Raw genomic sequence first — 25,418 nt, 5'->3', positions numbered from 1 at the left:
TGCAGATCTTTGCCCTATTTGCGGGTTTCTTTTGACTTGTGCTTTCTGTTGATGTTTTTTGCACCATCGCATCGGAGCTCACGAGTAATGAATTTTGTGCAAAGCCATATTTTTTTTTTTATGTTTTTAACTGGTTTTGCAATTCTTTAGCTGGAAAAGTCGAACATATCGCAAAGTTTTTCAAAAAAGTGCCCCGACATAACATATAGAGAAAATCAGACTGGGGAGAAGCTTTGGGACAAATCGTGAGACTTTTTTAAAAAAAGTTTAATTTTATGAATTTGTCTAAAACCTCTAGAAAAGCCAAATAATGGAAATATCAGAAAACAAAACCTCAAAAGACGTGGAAAGAGGCGCAAATCAAAAAGTTACTAATTCAATTAGTGACTCGAACCTTAGAAGCCAATCACAAGATGTTACAATGTTGCAAAGTTCATCAGTGATGGAGGAAGTAGCTAACTTCTCCCAGAATAGAGGTCACTATCGGGAGAAAATGGCGGGAAAGAAAAGGTGAGACCTCTATTGTCTTCCCTGAGACAATGGTTGTGATACTGTTACTGCGGATTTCTGGAGATCCCCTTTAAGTAATGGTGTCCTGTCCCTTTACACGCACGTATCTTGCAGTGTATTACAGGTGCTCAGATTTGTGCTCCCTGATGAAGGCGGACATTTGCAATGTCCGATACTATGCCGGACCCCCGGGGGGCGCTCTCTATTCTGCCAGCCATGATAATACGGGGCAGCGGGGAATGGAAGTGAACCTGACTCCGGTGGAGGATTCTTTACTGCCCGGTTAATGGCTTTGATATATCGGCCTATGTGACATTTTCTGCGAACACGAGCTGTCCTCCATGACTAATCCTCCTGTGACATTATAATGGAGGACAATCAATGCATTAGGAATGACTTTGAGGAAGGAGTCCTGCGAGGGACGACACCAAATACTTTGTGATTTATCCTTAAAGGAACCCCAGTCCCTCCAGATACAGAATATGTCCCATTGCTGCCTTCTCCCAAAATCCAGAAAAGTCAGAGCTGTTGTCACTTCCCTTCCCACACCCTGCTATTGACAGCCTGTACTAAGTTCACAAGCCAGCAGAGGGCAGCAATGAGCATAAAAATAAGCAGCACCAAGAAGAAGAGATCTGAGCCTGATGGGAGTAACTACCTTCAGAGATCGGTCCTCACATTCACTCAGGTTCCTCCAGGGCACGGTCACATTATCCTTGGCTTCTCTGACCAACCACGTTCCCTCCGGGGTGCAGTAACGAAACACTCTGCCCTGAATCACTGCAGAAATGAGAAAAGGCAGAAATTAAAATCACATTTACATTGAAACAGGGTAAACATCTCAACTTTCACCAGAGATCAGCGGTGACATCACTGAGAACACCGCCTATCCATCACCAGAGATCAGCAGTGACATCACTGAGAACACCGCCTATCCATCACCAGAGATCAGCAGTGACATCACTGAGAACACCGCCTATCCATCACCAGAGATCAGCGGTGACATCACTGAGAACACCACCTATCCATCACCAGATATCAGCGGTGACATCACTGAGAACACCTCCTATCCATCACCAGAGATCAGCGGTGACATCACTGAGAACACCTCCTATCCATCACCAGAGATCAGCGGTGACATCACTGAGAACACCGCCTATCCATCACCAGAGATCAGCAGTGACATCACTGAGAACACCTCCTATCCATCACCAGAGATCAGCGGTGACATCACTGAGAACACCTCCTATCCATCACCAGAGATCAGCAGTGACATCACTGAGAACACCTCCTATCCATCACCAGAGATCAGCGGTGACATCACTGAGAACACCACCTATCCATCACCAGAGATCAGCGGTGACATCACTGAGAACACCGCCTATCCATCACCAGAGATCAGCGGTGATATCACTGAGAATGCGCCTATCCATCACCAGAGATCAGCAGTGACATCACTGAGAACACCACCTATCCATCACCAGAGATCAGCAGTGACATCACTGAGAACACCGCCTATCCATCACCAGAGATCAGCAGTGACATCACTGAGAACACCTCTTATCCATTACCAGAGATCAGCAGTGACATCACTGAGAACACCTCCTATCCATCACCAGAGATCAGCAGTGACATCACTGAGAACACCTCCTATCCATCACCAGAGATCAGCGGTGACATCACTGAGAACACCTCCTATCTATCACCAGAGATCAGCGGTGACATCACTGAGAACACATCCTATCCATCACCAGAGATCAGCGGTGACATCACTGAGAACACCGCCTATCCATCACCAGAGATCAGCAGTGACATCACTGAGAACACCTCCTATCCATCACCAGAGATCAGCGGTGACATCACTGAGAACACCGCCTATCCATCACCAGAGATCAGCAGTGAGATCACTGAGAACACCTCATATCCATCACCAGAGATCAGCAGTGACATCACTGAGAACACCACCTATCCATCACCAGAGCTCAGCGGTGACATCACTGAGAACACCGCCTATCCATCACCAGAGCTCAGCGGTGACATCACTGAGAACACCTCCTATCCATCACCAGAGATCAGCGGTGACATCACTGAGAACATCTCCTATCCATCACCAGAGATCAGCAGTGACATCACTGAGAACACCTCCTATCCATCACCAGAGATCAGCGGTGACATCACTGAGAACACCGCCTATCCATCACCAGAGATCAGCGGTGACATCACTGAGAACACCTCCTATCCATCACCAGAGATCAGCAAAGACATCACTGAGAACACCTCCTATCCATCACCAGAGATCAGCGGTGACATCACTGAGAACACCACCTATCCATCACCAGAGATCAGTGGTGACATCACTGAGAATACCACCTATCCATCACCAGAGATCAGCAGTGACATCACTGAGAACACCTCCTATCCATCACCAGAGATCAGCGGTGACATCACTGAGAACACCGCCTATCCATCACCAGAGATCAGCAGTGACATCACTGAGAACACCTCTTATCCATCACCAGAGATCAGCAGTGAGATCACTGAGAACACCTCCTATCCATCACCAGAGATCAGCGGTGACATCACTGAGAACACCGCCTATCCATCACCAGAGATCAGCAGTGAGATCACTGAGAACACCTCATATCCATCACCAGAGATCAGCAGTGACATCACTGAGAACACCACCTATCCATCACCAGAGCTCAGCGGTGACATCACTGAGAACACCGCCTATCCATCACCAGAGCTCAGCGGTGACATCACTGAGAACACCTCCTATCCATCACCAGAGATCAGCGGTGACATCACTGAGAACATCTCCTATCCATCACCAGAGATCAGCAGTGACATCACTGAGAACACCTCCTATCCATCACCAGAGATCAGCGGTGACATCACTGAGAACACCGCCTATCCATCACCAGAGATCAGCGGTGACATCACTGAGAACACCTCCTATCCATCACCAGAGATCAGCAAAGACATCACTGAGAACACCTCCTATCCATCACCAGAGATCAGCGGTGACATCACTGAGAACACCACCTATCCATCACCAGAGATCAGTGGTGACATCACTGAGAATACCACCTATCCATCACCAGAGATCAGCAGTGACATCACTGAGAACACCTCCTATCCATCACCAGAGATCAGCGGTGACATCACTGAGAACACCGCCTATCCATCACCAGAGATCAGCAGTGACATCACTGAGAACACCTCTTATCCATCACCAGAGATCAGCAGTGAGATCACTGAGAACACCTCAGATCCATCACCAGAGATCAGCAGTGACATCACTGAGAACACCACCTATCCATCACCAGAGCTCAGCGGTGACATCACTGAGAAAACCTCCTATCCATCACCAGAGATCAGCGGTGACATCACTGAGAACACCTCCTATCCATCACCAGAGATCAGCGGTGACATCACTGAGAACACCTCCTATCCATCACCAGAGATCAGCAGTGACATCACTGAGAACACCGCCTATCCATCACCAGAGATCAGCGGTGACATCACTGAGAACACCGCCTATCCATCACCAGAGCTCAGCGGTGACATCACTGAGAACACCACCTATCCATCACCAGAGATCAGCGGTGACATCACTGAGAACACCTCCTATCCATCACCAGAGATCAGCAGTGACATCACTGAGAACACCACCTATCCATCACCAGAGATCAGCGGTGACATCACTGAGAACACCGCCTATCCATCACCAGAGATCAGCAGTGACATCACTGAGAACACCTCCTATCCATCACCAGAGATCAGCGGTGACATCACTGAGAACACCTCCTATCCATCACCAGAGATCAGCGGTGACATCACTGAGAACATCTCCTATCCATCACCAGAGATCAGCAGTGACATCACTGAGAACACCTCCTATCCATCACCAGAGATCAGCGGTGACATCACTGAGAACACCGCCTATCCATCACCAGAGATCAGCGGTGACATCACTGAGAACACCTCCTATCCATCACCAGAGATCAGCAGAGACATCACTGAGAACACCTCCTATCCATCACCAGAGATCAGCGGTGACATCACTGAGAACACCACCTATCCATCACCAGAGATCAGTGGTGACATCACTGAGAATACCACCTATCCATCACCAGAGATCAGCAGTGACATCACTGAGAACACCTCCTATCCATCACCAGAGATCAGTGGTGACATCACTGAGAACACCGCCTATCCATCACCAGAGATCAGCAGTGACATCACTGAGAACACCTCTTATCCATCACCAGAGATCAGCAGTGAGATCACTGAGAACACCTCAGATCCATCACCAGAGATCAGCAGTGACATCACTGAGAACAAAACCTATCCATCACCAGAGCTCAGCGGTGACATCACTGAGAACACCTCCTATCCATCACCAGAGATCAGCGGTGACATCACTGAGAACACCTCCTATCCATCACCAGAGATCAGCGGTGACATCACTGAGAACACCTCCTATCCATCACCAGAGATCAGCAGTGACATCACTGAGAACACCGCCTATCCATCACCAGAGATCAGCGGTGACATCAGAGAACACCGCCTATCCATCACCAGAGCTCAGCGGTGACATCACTGAGAACACCACCTATCCATCACCAGAGATCAGCGGTGACATCACTGAGAACACCTCCTATCCATCACCAGAGATCAGCAGTGACATCACTGAGAACACCTCCTATCCATCACCAGAGATCAGCGGTGACATCACTGAGAACACCGCCTATCCATCACCAGAGATCAGCGGTGACATCACTGAGAACACCTCCTATCCATCACCAGAGATCAGCGGTGACATCACTGAGAACACCTCCTATCCATCACCAGAGATCAGAGGTGACATCACTGAGAACACCACCTATCCATCACCAGAGATCAGCGGTGACATCACTGAGAACACCACCTATCCATCACCAGAGATCAGCGGTGACATCACTGAGAACACCCCCTATCCATCACCAGAGATCAGCGGTGACATCACTGAGAACACCGCCTATCCATCACCAGAGATCAGCGGTGACATAACTGAGAACACCGCCTGTGCATCACCAGAGATCAGCGGTGACATCACTGAGAACACCGTCTATCCATCACCAGAGATCAGCAATGACATCACTGAGAACACCGCCTATCCATCACCAGAGATCAGCAATGACATCACTGAGAACACCCCCCTATCCATCACCAGAGATCAGCGGTGACATCATTGAGAACATCTCCTATCCATCACCAGAGATCAGCGGTGACATCACTGAGAACACCGCCTATCCATCACCAGAGATCAGCGGTGACATCACTGAGAACACCTCCTATCCATCACCAGAGATCAGCGGTGACATCACTGAGAACACCTCCTATCCATCACCAGAGATCAGCGGTGACATCACTGAGAACAGCTCCAATCCATCACCAGAGATCAGCGGTGACATCACTAAGAACACCTCCTATCCATCACCAGAGATCAGCAGTGACATCACTGAGAACACCTCCTATCCGTCACCAGAGATCAGCGGTGACATCACTGAGAACACCTCCTATCCATCACCAGAGATCAGCAGTGACATCACTGAGAACACCTCCTACCCATCACCAGAGATCAGCGGTGACATCACTGAGAACACCTCCTATCCATCACCAGAGATCAGTGGTGACATCACTGAGAACACCTCCTATCCATCACCAGAGATCAGCAGTGACATCACTGAGAACACCTCCTATCCATCACCAGAGATCAGCAGTGACATCACTGAGAACACCGCCTATCCATCACCAGAGATCAGCGGTGACATCAATGAGAACACCTCCTATCCATCACCAGAGATCAGCGGTGACATCACTGAGAACACCGCCTATCCATCACCAGAGATCAGCGGTGACATCACTGAGAACACCTCCTATCCATCACCAGAGATCAGCAGTGACATCACTGAGAACACCTCCTATCCATCACCAGAGATCAGCGGTGACATCACTGAGAACACCTCCTATCCATCACCAGAGATCAGCAGTGACATCACTGAGAACACCTCCTATCCATCACCAGAGATCAGCAGTGACATCACTGAGAACACCTCCTATCCATCACCAGAGATCAGCGGTGACATCACTGAGAACACCTCCTATCCATCACCAGAGATCAGCGGTGACATCACTGAGAACACCTCCTATCCATCACCAGAGATCAGCTGTGACATCACTGAGAACACCTCCTATCCATCACCAGAGATCAGCGGTGACATCACTGAGAACACCACCTATCCATCACCAGAGATCAGCAGTGACATCACTGAGAACACCACCTATCCATCACCAGAGATCAGCAGTGACATCACTGAGAACACCACCTATCCCTCACCAGAGATCAGCAGTGACATCACTGAGAACACCTCCTATCCATCACCAGAGATCAGCGGTGACATCACTGAGAACACCTCCTATCCATCACCAGAGATCAGCAGTGACATCACTGAGAACACCTCCTATCCATCACCAGAGATCAGCGGTGACATCACTGAGAACACCTCCTATCCATCACCAGAGATCAGCGGTGACATCACTGAGAACACCACCTATCCATCACCAGAGATCAGCGGTGACATCACTGAGAACACCACCTATCCATCACCAGAGATCAGCGGTGACATCACTGAGAACACCTCCTATCCATCACCAGAGATCAGCGGTGACATCACTGAGAACACCGCCTATCCATCACCAGAGATCAGCCGTGACATCACTGAGAACACCGCCTATCCATCACCAGAGATCAGCATCCTTGATGTTGCGTTCTCTATGACAGATGGATACAATGGATGATAATTCTAGGACTTTCTTTGATAGAGGACTGGAGAGGATGTGGCTATCACTCTACAGTCAATGACTGATATACGGTCAGACAGTGGTTATAAGTCCTCGTGCTGTCACTACGGCTCCACATTTGAGTGCACACAGAAAGCCTGACAGTAATCAGGATAAATATTGTCCATAGATCAATGGAGAGAAGAGAGAAGCGGCAGCGGAGGAAGGAGTGACGGCTGGTGAGCGGAGACCCGACATCAACATTTATCTCACTGTTGTGTCTGTATCCTGTTAGGAAGAACAGCAAAGAAATAATGGATGGAGCGATCAATCAGTTGTTCTTGGAGGTTTAGATCCTATTCTTTTTTATGGCCGGGTTCTTAGGTAGAATTGTGAGTGACCCCCTCCATGGAGGAGAAGAACGTGTGGGGGCTTCTCATCCATGGAGGGGGTCACTCACAATGTGTGGGGGCTTCTCATCCATGGAGGGGGTCAGTCACAATGTGTGGGGGCTTCTCATCCATGGAGGGGGTCAGTCACAATGTGTGGGGGCTTCTCATCCATGGAGGTTGTGAGGCAAATCCTGGGATAGGAAGAGGAATTATGATTTCCAGTCATAATCGCTCTCATCACTCCATGGCCGTGCCCCCTCCCTTCTTGTTCTCAATGTCCAACATCTTGGAAGGTGTCACATCCTAGCAACACATCCCATGGCCATCTCCTGTGATATGGAGATTAGATGATCTGGGAACAGTGGACACAGGATGACTCCCTGCCGTGACCCTGTGGTAGGGGCTGCTATCTAATTAGCAAGCTTGGAAGTATCCAGACAGAACGACTCCAGTAAAATATGGTTCATATCTCGCAAGCCATATTTCCGATAAATATGGCAACCATAAAAATGGTGTCTCTGCATGCGGACGATGCTGGCACACCTTTTTTATGGGAGTAGGACATTGGGAAATACCCCAGGCGTGATATCAGCCAATGGGGAACTAGTAGACAAGTCATGAGTCCTCTCGTTCTGTAGCTAAACTCATAGCTGTCACAATGAGAGCGTTGGCGTCCGCCTACGACGCTCCCAGGCAAAGTTATGGCCCATATTCCCTGTTGTGGATATTGTCCATAACTCCAGCCAGGGGTGGAGCAGTGCTCCCTCTGAGGTCACTAAGGTAGGAGGGGACCTGGATTTGCCCAGGTTGATAACCCTACTTCGGCCATTTTCCAGTGTTCTTTCGCTGGGGGTCACGTGTAGGAAACATCTGTGGGAAAGATCCTGGAAACCTGGTCCACGGCGCCCCCCTGTGGCCAGACGCACAAGGTAACTGCTGGAACTGTGTATGCCTGTTTGTAAACCATGCTTTATCTGTAACTGTACTCTGACATATGTATATTCTGTAGATTCCCTATTGTATATATTGTAGTTTCTAGTGTGGCTTCGGCTGATTAAATTATATAATTAATCTTGGGCTGTTCTGTTATCTCGATCTTGAATCCCACGTCTGTGTGTTCGGCTAATAGTTACCGTGAAGCGGTTGGTGGCAGCGAGTTGTGCCAAGGATTATTGTGGGGAGGCCAGTGAGATTCGGGGAGGTTTTATATATTCCGCCCGCGGAGGTCGGGGGAATATATACCCTACTCTCACCGGGGACCCTTCAATAATCGGCATAAGTAGTATAGCGGCCTCCTTGCTTATTGTCGGGCAATTCCATAATTGGCCTGACTATAAGAGGGGCGCTAGAGAGCGCGTCATGTGCTCTGTCTGTCGGTCGGGAGGTATAAAGGAGGGGTGACCCCCCCCACTTGTTACCCCCCGATTGTGACGTACTGATAGCCAGCGCGGGGGATTTCTGAGTGACCCCCCCCGGTGGTTCGGGACATATTGGTGGCATAGCGGTGGGATCGAGATAATAGTGTGTGTGAGTGTGAGACCCATACTCCCAGACACTAAAGACTGCCTGCAGCAGCTGTGGCTGCTGGGGTCTTCAGACTAGCTCAACACTAGAGTGTCAGAGTGCAGATACTGTAAGGTGTGTGGAGGCATCAGGTGTCAGTTCTGTGTCAGTGACCAAAGTCTGCAACAATGGCTGAGAGCACCAGGAGCAAAGCCGAAGGAATGGCTCAGGCCAGAGACGATGAGGAGGTTGTCCACGAGTCCTCCAGGAGCCCGACGCCAGAGAACAGCTCTGCAGAGGACATCGCACAACCTGGCACTGCTGGACAAAATGAGGAGGAGCTCGCCCAAGGGTCCTCAACGAGCCAGATGCCAGTCCTCCGCTCTGAAATGGACAGTGAATCACCTGGCTCTGCAGCGTGCCGCAGATCACCACTTGCCAATCCCTCCGGCCTGAGAGGTGCAGAGGCCCTCCTTCAAGCTGCCTTAGCCAGGCTTATGGCTGGAGACCGGGATACCTACGAGATACTCATGGCCAAGCGTGAGCGACAGGCAGCGCGTGATGCTGAGGCTGCGGAGCGGCAAGCAGCGCGTGAGGCTGCGGAGCGGCAAGCAGCGCGTGAGGCTGAGGCGTGAGCGACAGGCAGCGCGTGATGCTGAGGCTGCGGAGCGGCAAGCAGCGCGTGAGGCTGCGGAGCGGCAAGCAGCGCGTGAGGCTGAGGCTGCGGAGCGGCAGGCAGCGCGTGAAGAGCGACAGCAACAGGCAGACCGTGACCACCAGCTGCAGCTAGCTCAGCTCCGGCCCTCATCAGCCACCCGTGACCTTCAAGACACCAAACTTCCAAAGGTCCGTGTTGAGGACTTTCCCGTGCTGGAGAAGGATGGAGACGTGGACTCTTTCCTGACTGCTTTTGAACGGACTTGCCTGCAGCACCATCTGGACAAGGACCAGTGGGCCAAATACCTGACCCCCCGTTTAAGGGGTAAGGCCCTGGAAATCCTTGGGGACTTGCCTACTGAGGCAGATCAGGGCTACGACACAATCAAGCGGGCCCTGATCCAACAGTACAACCTCACTCCGGAGTCCTACCGCAAGAAGTTCCGGACCCTGCAGAAGGGACCAAAGGACTCCTGGGCTGACCACCGGCGGGCACTTGCCCGAGCTGCCGACCACTGGACCCAAGGCCTGCAGCTTTCCACCGGACCGGAGATCCTGGACTTGGTCATCACAGAGCAACTCTTGTGGAACTGCCCTGAGGATCTCCGCCAGTTCATCCGAGACCAGAAGCCAAAGGGGTCCACGGCTACAGCTGCCCTGGCCGATGACTACACCAACAACCGGGCCCCTGAGGCCAGGAGAGCGGCCACCAGCAGCACCTGGAGAGGGGGTAAGATGAATTCTGCGACTGCCCCACCTGCCCCTAGACTGCAGGGGGTGTCCCCCTCAACTCCCCTCTCCAGGCCCGTGCCAGAACCAAGACGGTGCCACCAGTGCAACCTACCTGGACACTTCAAGGCCATGTGCCCTCAGCGTCCCAAGGCCCCGGCTCCGTCCCCGTCCCAAGGGCCGCCCAAGGTGTATTGTGTGGGTGGGGGTGGTGGTAGGTCCCTGGACAGCTTCCAACCTGTCACCGTCGGCCGGTCTGTGACCATAGGACTGCGAGACAGCGCCTCGGAGGTGACTCTGGTGCGGCCTGAGATGGTGTCCCCCCAAGACTTGATCCCTGGAAAAACCCTCGCTGTCTCCGGGATTGGAGGCATTGACCCGGCGCTGCCTGTTGCTGGCATTTATGTGGACTGGGGCGCAGGGCGAGGGGTGAGAGAGGTGGGGGTAACTGATCGGATCCCCGCAAACGTGTTACTTGGGACAGATTTGGGGCAGATAACCTCCCAGTTTGGGCCCCCCCCAAGGGCTGAACCTTCAGCCAGTACTGACAGGCCTCCGGACAATGTTAATGTGTTATCTATGAATGATGTAAGGGAGGAGGGAGTGAACTCTGATATTTCTGCTTGCATAGACACACACACAGCTGCAGCTGTGACAGGAGGGGAGAGGGTCAGAGAAAGGTGTGACAATGCCTCTACAAGTAATCAGCCAGTGAGCTGGGATCTGTTGCCCTCTGCAGGGATAAGCAGAGAGCAGGGTGCTGCAGGGGGAGGACCAGTGTGTGGGGTGGAGGCTACCACAGCAAATGTGGGGTCCCCAGAGATTTCACAGCGGGGTTCTGTTGCTGCAGGGGGGGAACAGGCAGGTGAGATTGGGGCCGGTCCCGGAGCGGAAGTGCTCCCAGGTAAGATCTCGGTGCAGGGTTCCCCCACAACCGGGGTGTCAGGAAGCCAGGTAGGTCTGCCTGAACCGGCGACTTGGTCAGGAACGGAGGAGGAGCAGGCACGACCCACGGTCGCAGCGGCTGTGGCCGCTGTCACCCGCAGTGGGAGTGCTGGAAGCCAAGGGGCCTCCCGGAGGTCCGATAGCTCTTCCCCTTCTGACCAAGTGGCAGCCGAGTCAGGTGGAGGCCAGGACACAGGTCCCGGGGTACTGACCGAAGATGTGACAGTCTCGTCGATTCTGGCCACATCTAGTCAGGGGTTTCAGGCAGCGTTAGAAGCTGACGACAGCCTGAAAGCTCTAAAGGAGCAGGCGGCACAGCCTCCCTCGGACTCGGACCCGGAGCGAGTGGTCTGGGACCAAGGACGGCTGTACCGGGTCACGGTCCAGCAGGGTTCACCGGAGGCGTGGCCCAGGGACCGACAGTTAGTGGTACCCTATCCGTTCCGGACGGAGTTGTTGCGGATCGCACATGAGATTCCGATGGCCGGACACCTAGGGATCGCTAAGACCAAGGCCAGGTTAAACCAGCATTTCTACTGGCCAAAAATGGGGGCCGATGTGGCTGCCTACTGCCGTTCGTGTGAAACCTGTCAGAGAGTGGGGAAGGCGGGGCCACACCCCAAAGCCCCACTGGTATCTCTGCCCATCATCGATGAGCCTTTCAGGAGGGTGGCTGTGGATCTGGTCGGCCCGCTGGCCATCCCCAGCAGCTCCGGGAAACGCTTCATACTGACGGTAGTGGACTATGCCACCCGGTACCCAGAAGCAGTGGCCTTGTCGTCCATTCGGGCTGACAAGGTGGCCACCGCATTGCTGGAGATTTTCTCCCGAGTGGGTTTTCCCCAGGAAATGCTCACTGACCGGGGGACCCAATTCATGTCCCAGCTGATGGAGGCCCTCTGTAAGCAAGTCCAGGTGCGACATCTGGTGGCCAGCCCGTACCATCCACAGACTAATGGCCTGTGCGAGCGGTTTAATGGCACCTTAAAGCAGATGCTTAAGATGTTGGTCGACTCCCATGGGCGTGACTGGGAGCGGTATCTCCCACACCTGTTATTTGCTTACCGGGAGGTTCCACAGGCCTCAACAGGATTCTCACCGTTTGAGCTCCTGTACGGGCGACGTGTGCAGGGCCCCCTGGCTCTGGTGAAAGAGGCTTGGGAAGGGGATTTGGCCACCCCTGGAGTGTCGGTTATCGAGTATGTCATGCGCTTCCGGGACAAAATGCAGGCCTTGACGCAACTGGTACACGACAATATGGCTCAAGCCCAGGCCGATCAGAAGCGTTGGTACGACCAGAACGCTTGTGAGAGGACCTACCAAGTGGGTCAAAAGGTGTGGGTACTGGTCCCCGTACCACAGGACAAGCTTCAGGCAGCCTGGGAAGGCCCATACCTCGTGTACCAGCAGCTCAACCCTGTGACGTACCTGGTCACCCTGGACCCTGCCCGTGGAAGGCGGAAGCCCTTCCATGTGAACATGATGAAGGCACATCATGAGCGGGAGGCGTGTGCGCTCCCCGTGTGCAACCTGCCCGAGGAGGGAGAAGCGGAAACCCTCTTGGATATGCTAGCCCAGGTTAGGGCAGGCGGATCCATTGAGGATGTGGAGGTTGGCCACCAGCTCTTGGAGGACCAACGGTCCCAGCTGTGGGCCACCCTACACCCCTTCCGGGGGTTGTTTACCAACCAGCCCGGAAGGACTAACTTGGCTGTCCATCACATGGACACTGGGGATCATCCCCCGATCAGGCGTTCAGCATATCGGGTCTCCCTGGAGGTGCAGCAACACATGCGCCAGGAGATTGACGAGATGCTGAAGCTGGGGGTGATCCAGGCATCCAACAGCGCTTGGGCCTCGCCTGTAGTCCTCGTCCCTAAGAAGGACCGAACCACTCGGTTCTGCGTGGACTACAGGGGGCTCAATGCTGTCACGGTCGCCGATGCGTACCCAATGCCACGCATCGATGACCTGCTCGATCAGTTGGCCGGGGCTCAGTACCTGACCATCATGGATCTGAGCCGGGGATATTGGCAGATCCCCCTGACTCGCAAGGCCAGGGAACGCTCTGCCTTTATTACCCCATTTGGACTGTACGAGTCCACGGTGATGCCATTCGGGATGAGGAATGCCCCTGCCACTTTCCAGCGGATGGTCAACACCCTGCTCAAGGGACTTGAAGGGTACGCGGCCGCGTACCTGGATGACATTGCAGTCTTCAGTCCCACCTGGGAAGATCACCTAGAGCATCTAGCACAGGTGCTCAGGCGGGTCCACCAGGCAGGTTTGACCATCAAGCCGGGAAAGTGTCAGCTGGCCATGAGCGAGGTCCAGTACCTCGGTCACCGGGTAGGCGGGAGAACACTGAAGCCCGAGCCTGAGAAAGTGGAGGCCATCGCATCCTGGCCCACCCCCAGGACCAAGAAGCAGGTGATGTCCTTCTTGGGGACCGCTGGGTACTATAGGAGGTTTGTTCCATGCTATAGTAGCCTGGCAAAGCCCTTGACGGACCTCACCAAGAAGAAGCTGCCCTCTGCAGTCGATTGGACAATGGACTGCGAGACAGCCTTCCGGGCCCTAAAGGACGCCCTGTCCAGCCCGCCCGTGCTACAGGCAGCCGACTTCACGCGGCCGTTTGTAGTACAGACCGACGCCAGTGACTTCGGCCTCGGTGCGGTGCTCAGCCAGGTGGACTCTGCGAGCCAAGAGCACCCAGTCTTGTACCTGAGCAGGAAGCTGTTACCGAGGGAAGTGGCCTATTCCACGATGGAAAAGGAATGCCTGGCCATAGTGTGGGCCCTGCAGTGTCTGCAACCATATCTCTACGGGCGCCACTTCATCGTGGAGACGGACCACAATCCCCTCAGCTGGTTGCACACCGTCTCTGGGACGAATGGACGGTTGTTGCGATGGAGCCTTGCGCTCCAGCAATACAACTTCACCATTTGCCACAAAAGGGGCCGGGACCACGGTAACGCAGACGGGCTGTCCCGACAAGGAGAGGTCGCGGACGGGCGCACGGGGGAACACCGGAGTGTGCTGCCCCCTAGCGCCCTCAAAAGGGGGGAGGTGTGAGGCAAATCCTGGGATAGGAAGAGGAATTATGATTTCCAGTCATAATCGCTCTCATCACTCCATGGCCGTGCCCCCTCCCTTCTTGTTCTCAATGTCCAACATCTTGGAAGGTGTCACATCCTAGCAACACATCCCATGGCCATCTCCTGTGATATGGAGATTAGATGATGTGGGAACAATGGACACAGGATGACTCCCTGCCGTGACCCTGTGGTAGGGGCTGCTATCTAATTAGCAAGCTTGGAAGTATCCAGACAGAACGACTCCAGTAAAATATGGTTCATATCTCGCAAGCCATATTTCCGATAAATATGGCAACCATAAAAATGGTGTCTCTGCATGCGGACGATGCTGGCACACCTTTTTTATGGGAGTAGGACATTGGGAAATACCCCAGGCGTGATATCAGCCAATGGGGAACTAGTAGACAAGTCATGAGTCCTCTCGTTCTGTAGCTAAACTCGTAGCTGTCACAATGAGAGCGTTGGCGTCCGCCTACGACGCTCCCAGGCAAAGTTATGGCCCATATTCCCTGTTGTGGATATTGTCCATAACTCCAGCCAGGGGTGGAGCAGTGCTCCCTCTGAGGTCACTAAGGTAGGAGGGGACCTGGATTTGCCCAGGTTGATAACCCTACTTCGGCCATTTTCCAGGGTTCTTTCGCCGGGGGTCACGTGTAGGAAACATCTGTGGGAAAGATCCTGGAAACCTGGTCCACGGCGCCCCCCTGTGGCCAGACGCACAAGGTAACTGCTGGAACTGTGTATGCCTGTTTGTAAACCATGCTTTATCTGTAACTGTACTCTGACCTATGTATATTCTGTAGATTCCCTATTGTATATATTGTATTTTCTAGTGTGCTTTAGGCTGATTAAATTATATAATTAATCTTGGGCTGTTCTGTTATCTCGATCTTGAATCCCACGTCTGTGTGTTCGGCTAATAGTTACCGTGAAGCGGTTGGTGGCAGCGAGTTGTGCCAAGGATTATTGTGGGGAGGCCAGTGAGATTCGGGGAGGTTTTATATATTCCGCCCGCGGAGGTCGGGGGAATATATACCCTACTCTCACCGGGGACCCTTCAATAATCGGCATAAGTAGTATAGCGGCCTCCTTGCTTATTGTCGGGCAATTCCATAATTGGCCTGACTATAAGAGGGGCGCTAGAGAGCGCGTCATGTGCTCTGTCTGTCGGTCGGGAGGTATAAAGGAGGGGTGACCCCCCCACTTGTTACCCCCCGATTGTGACGTACTGATAGCCAGCGCGGGGGATTTCTGAGTGACCCCCCCCCCCCGGTGGTTCGGGACAGAGGTGGTCACTCACAATGTGTGGGGGCTTCTCATCCATGGAGGGGGTCAGTCACAATGTGTGGGGGCTTCTCATCCATGGAGGGGGTCAGTCACAATGTGTGGGGGCTTCTCATCCATGGAGGGGGTCACTCACAATTTGACCTAAGAATCCGGCCATGAATAAAGAATAGGATCTAAACTCCTCCAAGCACAACTTCTCCCATGATCCAGGACAATGTGCTGCTGATGATGCTTTTCCCCTATTATGGAGACCAAGTCACAAGTCAAAAGTGAGAATAAAGTGTCTCAGGGAACAAAACCTTCACATTTTGGCTCCACGGCCGGGAAACTCCCCAGATCTGAGCCTCATTAAGAACCTTTGGTGAGTCCTCAAAAAGTCAAAAAACCTAGAGATTATGATAATGTCCGAGTCCTGAAGAGACCAGAACCGGTCGTCAGTCCGGATCCGCCCAGAAGCCGATACCTGGTCGCCGGGGAAGGGTGTGGAGAATCCGGGTCAGCGCAGGGAATATTCAGTCTCTGCAGGAACTTCATGGATTTGTCAATAGAATGTAACAACTTACGGAATGTTTATAATTGTACAGCAGTAACCATAGAAACGGCCGACTACGAGCAAAACACCGAAGAGGCAAAATGTGAAAAGCAAACCTTGTGTCAGCCTCAGATTCTTTGTCCAGGGCTGTATACTGTATACGGATGATTTTTTTTTGTCCAGGGCTGTATACTGTATACGGCTGATTTTTTTTTGTCCAGGGCTGTATACTGTATACGGATGTTTTGTCCAGGGCTGTATACTGTATACGAATGTTTTGTCCAGGGCTGTATACTGTATACGGATGATTTTTTGTCCAGGGCTGTATACTGTATACGGCTGATTTTTTGTCCAGGGCTGTATACTGTATACGGCTGATTGTTTGTCCAGGGTTGTATACTGTATACGGCTGATTTTTTGTCCAGGGCTGTATACTGTATACGGCTGATTTTTTGTCCAGGGCTGTATACTGTATACGGATGATTTTTTGTCCAGGGCTGTATACTGTATACGGATGATTTTTTTTGTCCAGGGCTGTATACTGTATACGGATGATTTTTTGTCCAGGGCTGTATACTGTATATGGCTGATTTTTTGTCCAGGGCTGTATACTGTATACGGATGATTTTTTGTCCAGGGCTGTATACTGTATACAGATGTTTTGTCCAGGGCTGTATACTGTATACGGATGTTTTGTCCAGGGCTGTATACTGTATACGGCTGATGTTTTGTCCAGGGCTGTATACTGTATACGGATGTTTTGTCCAGGGCTGTATACTGTATACGGATGTATTGTCCAGGGCTGTATACTGTATACAGATGTTTTGTCCAGGGCTGTATACTGTATACGGATGTTTTGTCCAGGGCTGTATACTGTATACGGATGATTTTTTGTCCAGGGCTGTATACTGTATACAGATGTTTTGTCCAGGGCTGTATACTGTATACGGATGTTTTGTCCAGGGCTGTATACTGTATACGGATGTTTTGTCCAGGGCTGTATACTGTATACGGATGTTTTGCCCAGGGCTGTATACTGTATACGGCTGATTTTTTGTCCAGGGCTGTATACTGTATACGGATGTTTTGTCCAGGGCTGTATACTGTATACGGATGTTTTGTCCAGGGCTGTATACTGTATACGGATGTTTTGTCCAGGGCTGTATACTGTATACAGATGTTTTGTCCAGGGCTGTATACTGTATACGGCTGATTTTTGTCCAGGGCTGTATACTGTATACGGATGTTTTGTCCAGGGCTGTATACTGTATACGGATGTTTTGTCCAGGGCTGTATACTGTATACGGATGTTTTGTCCAGGGCTGTATATTGTATACGGATGTTTTGTCCAGGGCTGTATACGGCTGCTCGTGGTATATTCCCCTTTTCTAGCGCTTTCTCTCCTCACCCTCTGTATTGGGCTGGTGACAGCGTATAGATATAGAGCGGTAATGTCCGGGGTCAGGAGGTAGAACGAGCTTTAATGGCGCCATTAATCTCCGCACAGAATCAGTGTGAATATAATGATAAATCCGCTCTCAGGAGACGGATCACACATACCGCATTACTCTGATCACACGAGCATGGACTAATCATGGGGATAACACTTCTCACCTATAGGCTCCAGTCAGGGGGAAAATTGGAGAGTGCTCGGCCCAATGCCAAACCTTTGAAGACTCCATTATTTGTGTCCTCCATTTTTCACTTTATTCCATCTCTCTAATTTTCAGCAGTCTCTTAGTTTTTGGCTGATGATGAGCTGCTACAATATTGCCCATATGCTGCACACACACAGACATAAAAAGAGTCCTGCTGCTCTCCTGTCTTTATGTACTAATGACTCAGAACCAGCATAGATGAAGTTATAAACCAGTACTGAGCAGTGTGGGTGTGAATCCAGCTCCGGGTGAGATAAAACACTCACTAGAAAGCAGTTACAGATACAGCAGAGCTGAGTTATGTATCATTACAAACACATCCAGATCCAATCTCTTGGCAGTCAGTATGGGGGAAGGGTGAGAGGTAACTGTACTATGAAATGAAATCTGAAGTGTTTGTAATGATACATAACTCAGCTCTGCTGTATCTCCACCCAGGATCTGCAGAGATCAATGAGAGAGGGGGCGTGTTCCTTTCTCCCATGTGGGACCTTCCCTGCTTATGATTGGTCAACGTCATGCAGGGGAAGATGTACACGCCCCCAGGGACAGATCTTCAATCTAGTATCTATAATGTACTGTCATGTAGTGCTTATATACAGTGAATATAAAAAGTCTACACACCCCTATTAAAATACCAGGTTTTTGTACTATCAAAAAAATTCTACCAAGAATAATTTTAGGTTTTTTTCCCCCTTTATTGTTGATCTTAACCTGTACACATCCAATCGAGAAACAAACTCAAATCATGTTGTGGGTAAAATAAAACTAAAATAATAAGTGTGAACACCCACCTATAACTGGGGCTGTGGCTGTGATCAGAATCAGCCGATCACATATCCCCCCATATTACACAGTATCAGTGCTCGGCCGCTGTCATTTAAAGAGATCCTGATTAACCCCAGGAGAAAGTGTCGCTGCTCTCGGAGGATTTTCCTGACATTTTCTGGTCTATAAACAGCTGACAACACAGCAAAGGGCCTTAATGTGGAAAGTTATCAGTGAGGAGAAAGTACAAAAAATCTTCCAAGTTATTAAATCTATAATGGAGCACTAAAGAGCTCTAAATAATAATGTATGCTAATTGTATAAGGCTACTTTCACACTTGCGGTTTTTTTGGCGCAATCCGCTGTCTTGGGAAACAGCGGGATCCGTTAATGGATTCCGCTGTTTCCCATAGACTTGTATGGATGACAGGATTGTGCCAAAAGTACCTGCGTTGCTTCCATTGGCCGATGCTCCATTGCTTCCGCCGAGCGGAAGCAACGCTGAATGTAACGTTAAATGCTTGTGTCAAAATGACGCCGACCGGCGGATTCCGTTGCTTCAGTTAAAATTTTTAATGTTTCCCTATGGTAGCGGATTCCGTTGCTAAGTGCTTAATAACGGAATCCGCTGATGGATTTCGCTAATTTCTACTGAGCATGCCCAGAATGAAAAAAATGAAAAAAGAAAAAAAAACAGAGCCGACGGATTCCGTTAGACGGACGCCTAACGGACGCCAAATGGATGCAACGGTCCGTTATTTCACAGGAATCAGCTAACGGATTACTGTGAAATAACGGATCCGTTGTATCCGTTGACACCACACGACGCACCAACGGACCCAGCGGATTTCGCCCAACACAAGTGTGAAACTAGTCTTACACGCCGCGACGGAGGCGAGAGTCCTGAGAGCCGCTGCCGACCCCGTCCTACTACAGCAATACAAAGAACAAACAATATCATACAGGAAAAAGTGCTGAACACTGCGACTCCATCACATCTGCCTGTGAGACCACCGAGAGCAGAACAAAACATCCCACCCCGGGACTCAGCAGCAAAACTGGAGGGCGTCTACAAAGAAGTCACACACAAGAGGACTTCATAGGGGTAGTATTATAGTAGTTATATTCTTGTACATAGGAGCAGTATTATAGTAGTTATATTCTTGTACATAGGAGCAGTATTATAGTAGTTATATTCTTGTATATAGGGGGCAGTATTATAGTAGTTATATTCTTGTACATAGGGGCAGTATTATAGTAGTTATATTCTTGTATATAGGGGCAGTATTATAGTAGTTATATTCTTGTACATAGGGGCAGTATTATAGTAGATATATTCTTGTATATAGGGGCAGTATTATAGTAGATATATTCTTGTACATAGGAGCAGTATTATAGTAGTTATATTCTTGTATATAGGGGCAGTATTATAGTAGTTATATTCTTGTATATAGGGGCAGTATTATAGTAGTTATATTCTTGTACATAGGAGCAGTATTATAGTAGTTATATTCTTGTATATAGGGGCAGTATTATAGTAGTTATATTCTTGTATATAGGGGCAGTATTATAGTAGTTATATTCTTGTACATAGGGGCAGTATTATAGTAGTTATATTCTTGTATATAGGGGCAGTATTATAGTAGTTATATTCTTGTACATAGGGGCAGTATTATAGTAGTTATATTCTTGTACATAGGGGCAGTATTATAGTAGTTATATTCTTGTATATATGGACAGTATTATAGTAGTTACAGTATATTCTTGTACATAGGGGGCAGTATTATAGTAGTTATATTCTTGTACATAGGAGCAGTATTATAGTAGTTATATTCTTGTACATAGGGGCAGTATTATAGTAGTTATATTCTTGTACATAGGGGCAGTATTATAGTAGTTATATTCTTGTACATAGGGGGCAGTATTATAGCAGTTATATTCTTGTACATAGGGGCAGTATTATAGTAGTTATATTCTTGTACATAGGGGCAGTATTATAGTAGTTATATTCTTGTACATAGGGGGCAGTATTATAGCAGTTATATTCTTGTACATAGGGGGCAGTATTATAGTAGTTATATTCTTGTACATAGGAGCAGTATTATAGTAGTTATATTCTTGTATATAGGGGGCAGTATTATAGTAGTTATATTCTTGTATATAGGGGGCAGTATTATAGTAGTTATATTCTTGTATATAGGAGCAGTATTATAGTAGTTATATTCTTGTATATAGGGGGCAGTATTATAGTAGTTATATTCTTGTACATAGGAGCAGTATTATAGTAGTTATATTCTTGTACATAGGAGCAGTATTATAGTAGTTATATTCTTGTATATAGGGGGCAGTATTATAGTAGTTATATTCTTGTACATAGGGGCAGTATTATAGTAGTTATATTCTTGTACATAGGAGCAGTATTATAGTAGTTATATTCTTGTACATAGGAGCAGTATTATAGTAGTTATATTCTTGTACATAGGGGGCAGTATTATAGTAGTTATATTCTTGTATATAGGGGGCAGTATTATAGTAGTTATATTCTTGTATATAGGGGGCAGTATTATAGTAGTTATATTCTTGTACATAGGGGCAGTATTATAGTAGTTATATTCTTGTACATAGGAGCAGTATTATAGTAGTTATATTCTTGTACATAGGGGCAGTATTATAGTAGTTATATTCTTGTATATATGGACAGTATTATAGTAGTTATATTCTTGTACATAGGGGGCAGTATTATAGCAGTTATATTCTTGTACATAGGGGCAGTATTATAGTAGGTATATTCTTGTACATAGGGGGCAGTATTATAGCAGTTATATTCTTGTACATAGGGGGCAGTAGTATAGTAGTTATATTCTTGTACATAGGAGCAGTATTATAGTAGTTATATTCTTGTATATAGGGGGCAGTATTATAGTAGTTATATTCTTGTATATAGGGGGCAGTATTACAGTAGTTATATTCTTGTATATAGGAGCAGTATTATAGTAGTTATATTCTTGTATATAGGGGGCAGTATTATAGTAGTTATATTCTTGTATATAGGGGGCAGTATTATAGTAGTTATATTCTTGTACATAGGAGCAGTATTATAGTAGTTATATTCTTGTACATAGGGGCAGTATTATAGTAGTTATATTCTTGTATATATGGACAGTATTATAGTAGTTACAGTATATTCTTGTACATAGGGGGCAGTATTATAGTAGTTATATTCTTGTACATAGGGGCAGTATTATAGTAGTTATATTCTTGTACATAGGAGCAGTATTATAGTAGTTATATTGTTGTACATAGGGGCAGTATTATAGTAGTTATATTCTTGTATATATGGACAGTATTATAGTAGTTACAGTATATTCTTGTACATAGGGGGCAGTATTATAGTAGTTATATTCTTGTACATAGGGGCAGTATTATAGTAGTTATATTCTTGTACATAGGAGCAGTATTATAGTAGTTATATTCTTGTACATAGGGGGCAGTATTATAGCAGTTATATTCTTGTACATAGGGGGCAGTATTATAGTAGTTATATTCTTGTACATAGGAGCAGTATTATAGTAGTTATATTCTTGTATATAGGGGACAGTATTATAGTAGTTATATTCTTGTATATAGGGGGCAGTATTACAGTAGTTATATTCTTGTATATAGGGGCAGTATTATAGTAGTTATATTCTTGTATATAGGGGGCAGTATTATAGCAGTTATATTCTTGTACATAGGGGCAGTATTATAGTAGTTATATTCTTGTATATAGGGGCAGTATTATAGTAGTTATATTCTTGTACATAGGGGCAGTATTATAGTAGTTATATTCCTGTACATAGTAGCAGTATTATAGTAGTTATATTCTTGTACATACGAGCAGTATTATAGTAGTTATATTCTTGTACATAGGGGCAGTATTATAGTAGTTATATTCTTGTATATAGGGGCAGTATTATAGTAGTTATATTCTTGTATATAGGGGGCAGTATTACAGTAGTTATATTCTTGTATATAGGGGCAGTATTATAGTAGTTATATTCTTGTATATAGGGGGCAGTATTATAGCAGTTATATTCTTGTACATAGGAGCAGTATTATAGTAGTTATATTCTTGTACATAGGGGGCAGTATTATAGTAGTTATATTCTTGTACATAGGAGCAGTATTATAGTAGTTATATTCTTGTACATAGGGGCAGTATTATAGTAGTTATATTCTTGTATATATGGACAGTATTATAGTAGTTACAGTATATTCTTGTACATAGGGGGCAGTATTATAGTAGTTATATTCTTGTACATAGGGGCAGTATTATAGTAGTTATATTCTTGTACATAGGAGCAGTATTATAGTAGTTATATTCTTGTACATAGGGGGCAGTATTATAGCAGTTATATTCTTGTACATAGGGGGCAGTATTATAGTAGTTATATTCTTGTACATAGGAGCAGTATTATAGTAGTTATATTCTTGTATATAGGGGACAGTATTATAGTAGTTATATTCTTGTATATAGGGGCAGTATTACAGTATTTATATTCTTGTATATAGGGGCAGTATTATAGTAGTTATATTCTTGTATATAGGGGGCAGTATTATAGCAGTTATATTCTTGTACATAGGGGCAGTATTATAGTAGTTATATTCTTGTATATAGGGGCAGTATTATAGTAGTTATATTCTTGTACATAGGGGCAGTATTATAGTAGTTATATTCCTGTACATAGTAGCAGTATTATAGTAGTTATATTCTTGTACATACGAGCAGTATTATAGTAGTTATATTCTTGTACATAGGGGCAGTATTATAGTAGTTATATTCTTGTATATAGGGGCAGTATTATAGTAGTTATATTCTTGTATATAGGGGGCAGTATTACAGTAGTTATATTCTTGTATATAGGGGCAGTATTATAGTAGTTATATTCTTGTATATAGGGGGCAGTATTATAGCAGTTATATTCTTGTACATAGGAGCAGTATTATAGTAGTTATATTCTTGTACATAGGGGGCAGTATTATAGTAGTTATATTCTTGTATATAGGGGGCAGTATTATAGTAGTTATATTCCTGTACATAGTAGCAGTATTATAGTAGTTATATTCTTGTACATAGGGGGCAGTATTATAGTAGTTATATTCTTGTATATAGGGGCAGTATTATAGTAGTTATATTCTTGTACATAGGGGCAGTATTATAGTAGTTATATTCTTGTACACAGGAGCAGTAATATAGTAGTTATATTCTTGTACATAGGGGGCAGTATTATAGTAGTTATATTCTTGTATATAGGGGCAGTATTATAGTAGTTATATTCTTGTACATAGGGGCAGTATTATAGTAGTTATATTCCTGTACATAGTAGCAGTATTATAGTAGTTATATTCTTGTACATAGGAGCAGTATTATAGTAGTTATATTCTTGTACATAGGGGCAGTATTATAGTAGTTATATTCTTGTACATAGGGGCAGTATTATAGTAGCTATATTCTTGTACATAGGGGCAGTATTATAGTAGTTATATTCTTGTATATAGGGGCAGTATTACAGTAGTTATATTCTTGTATATAGGGAGCAGTATTATAGTAGTTATATTCTTGTACATAGGGGCAGTATTATAGTAGTTATATTCTTGTACATAGGGGCAGTATTATAGTAGTTATATTCTTGTACATAGGGGCAGTATTATAGTAGTTATATTCTTGTACATAGGAGCAGTATTATAGTAGTTATATTCTTGTATATAGGGGCAGTATTATAGTAGTTATATTCTTGTACATAGGGGCAGTATTATAGTAGTTACAGTATATTCTTGTATTAAGGATCATCACTTTGAAGTTTTATGATTGGATGGGATGTCAGTCTTAATATAGAAATAATGTTTCCATTCGCTTTCAGCAAACAACAAAGTACGATACATTAGAAAGTTGTGGAACCTTTTATGATACAATAAAGTTTTATCTCCTTTACAGGACTGCCCTCACCCGCTCAGGATGGGACCCGCCCCTGCTCAGGATGGGACCCGCCCCTGCTCAGGATGGGACCCGCCCCCCGCTCAGGATGGGACCCGCCCCTGCTTAGAGCACATTGCTGCATTATGTCATGGTGGAGAGCAGTTGTACATATTTATGGAATCGTTTTTATATTTTGCTGCCTCCGGATTCTTCTTTCTGCGGAGACGTTGATTGCTGCGTCCATGAGTGACACGTTGTGATTTGCATGTTGTTGCACTCGTGTACAGAGCGTTGATGGAGCGTTTCTCGCTGTCAGATGAAGATTTTTCTATAGAATCTTTATTATTTTCCTTCTGTTAACTCTTCGCTGTGATTGACGGAGATTAATAATACAGAATTCCTCCTCCCCCGGGGACACAATAGATGGCAACGGTTTATGTGATGTTATAACGTGTCCCGTCAGTCATCCGCTGTGTGGAGCCGCCTCTGCACAAAAACCTCAAAAATTGGAAAACATCCCGGAAAAAGGGAAAATCAAAGTCCTACTTGTTATAG

At 47.2% G+C, this 25,418-nt stretch overlaps 1 protein-coding gene across 1 annotated transcript in view; it reads right to left on the bottom strand.

Annotated features, from left to right (window-relative positions):
- Positions 1–25,418, bottom strand: part of GLP1R (glucagon like peptide 1 receptor) — a gene marked incomplete at its 5' end in the record, with an annotated part of 395,725 nt that overhangs the window by 144,322 nt on the left and 225,985 nt on the right. The window contains one exon of the mRNA XM_075338923.1: positions 1,169–1,290. Within this exon, the coding sequence (XP_075195038.1) occupies positions 1,169–1,290 (122 nt within the window). The remainder of the gene's footprint in view (positions 1–1,168; positions 1,291–25,418) is intronic.

This window comes from Anomaloglossus baeobatrachus, chromosome 3, assembly GCF_048569485.1.
Source record: "Anomaloglossus baeobatrachus isolate aAnoBae1 chromosome 3, aAnoBae1.hap1, whole genome shotgun sequence".
NCBI lineage: Eukaryota > Metazoa > Chordata > Amphibia > Anura > Aromobatidae > Anomaloglossus > Anomaloglossus baeobatrachus.
The sequence above is the reverse complement of the archived record's forward strand: the minus strand, read 5'-3'. Positions and strand labels throughout refer to the sequence as shown.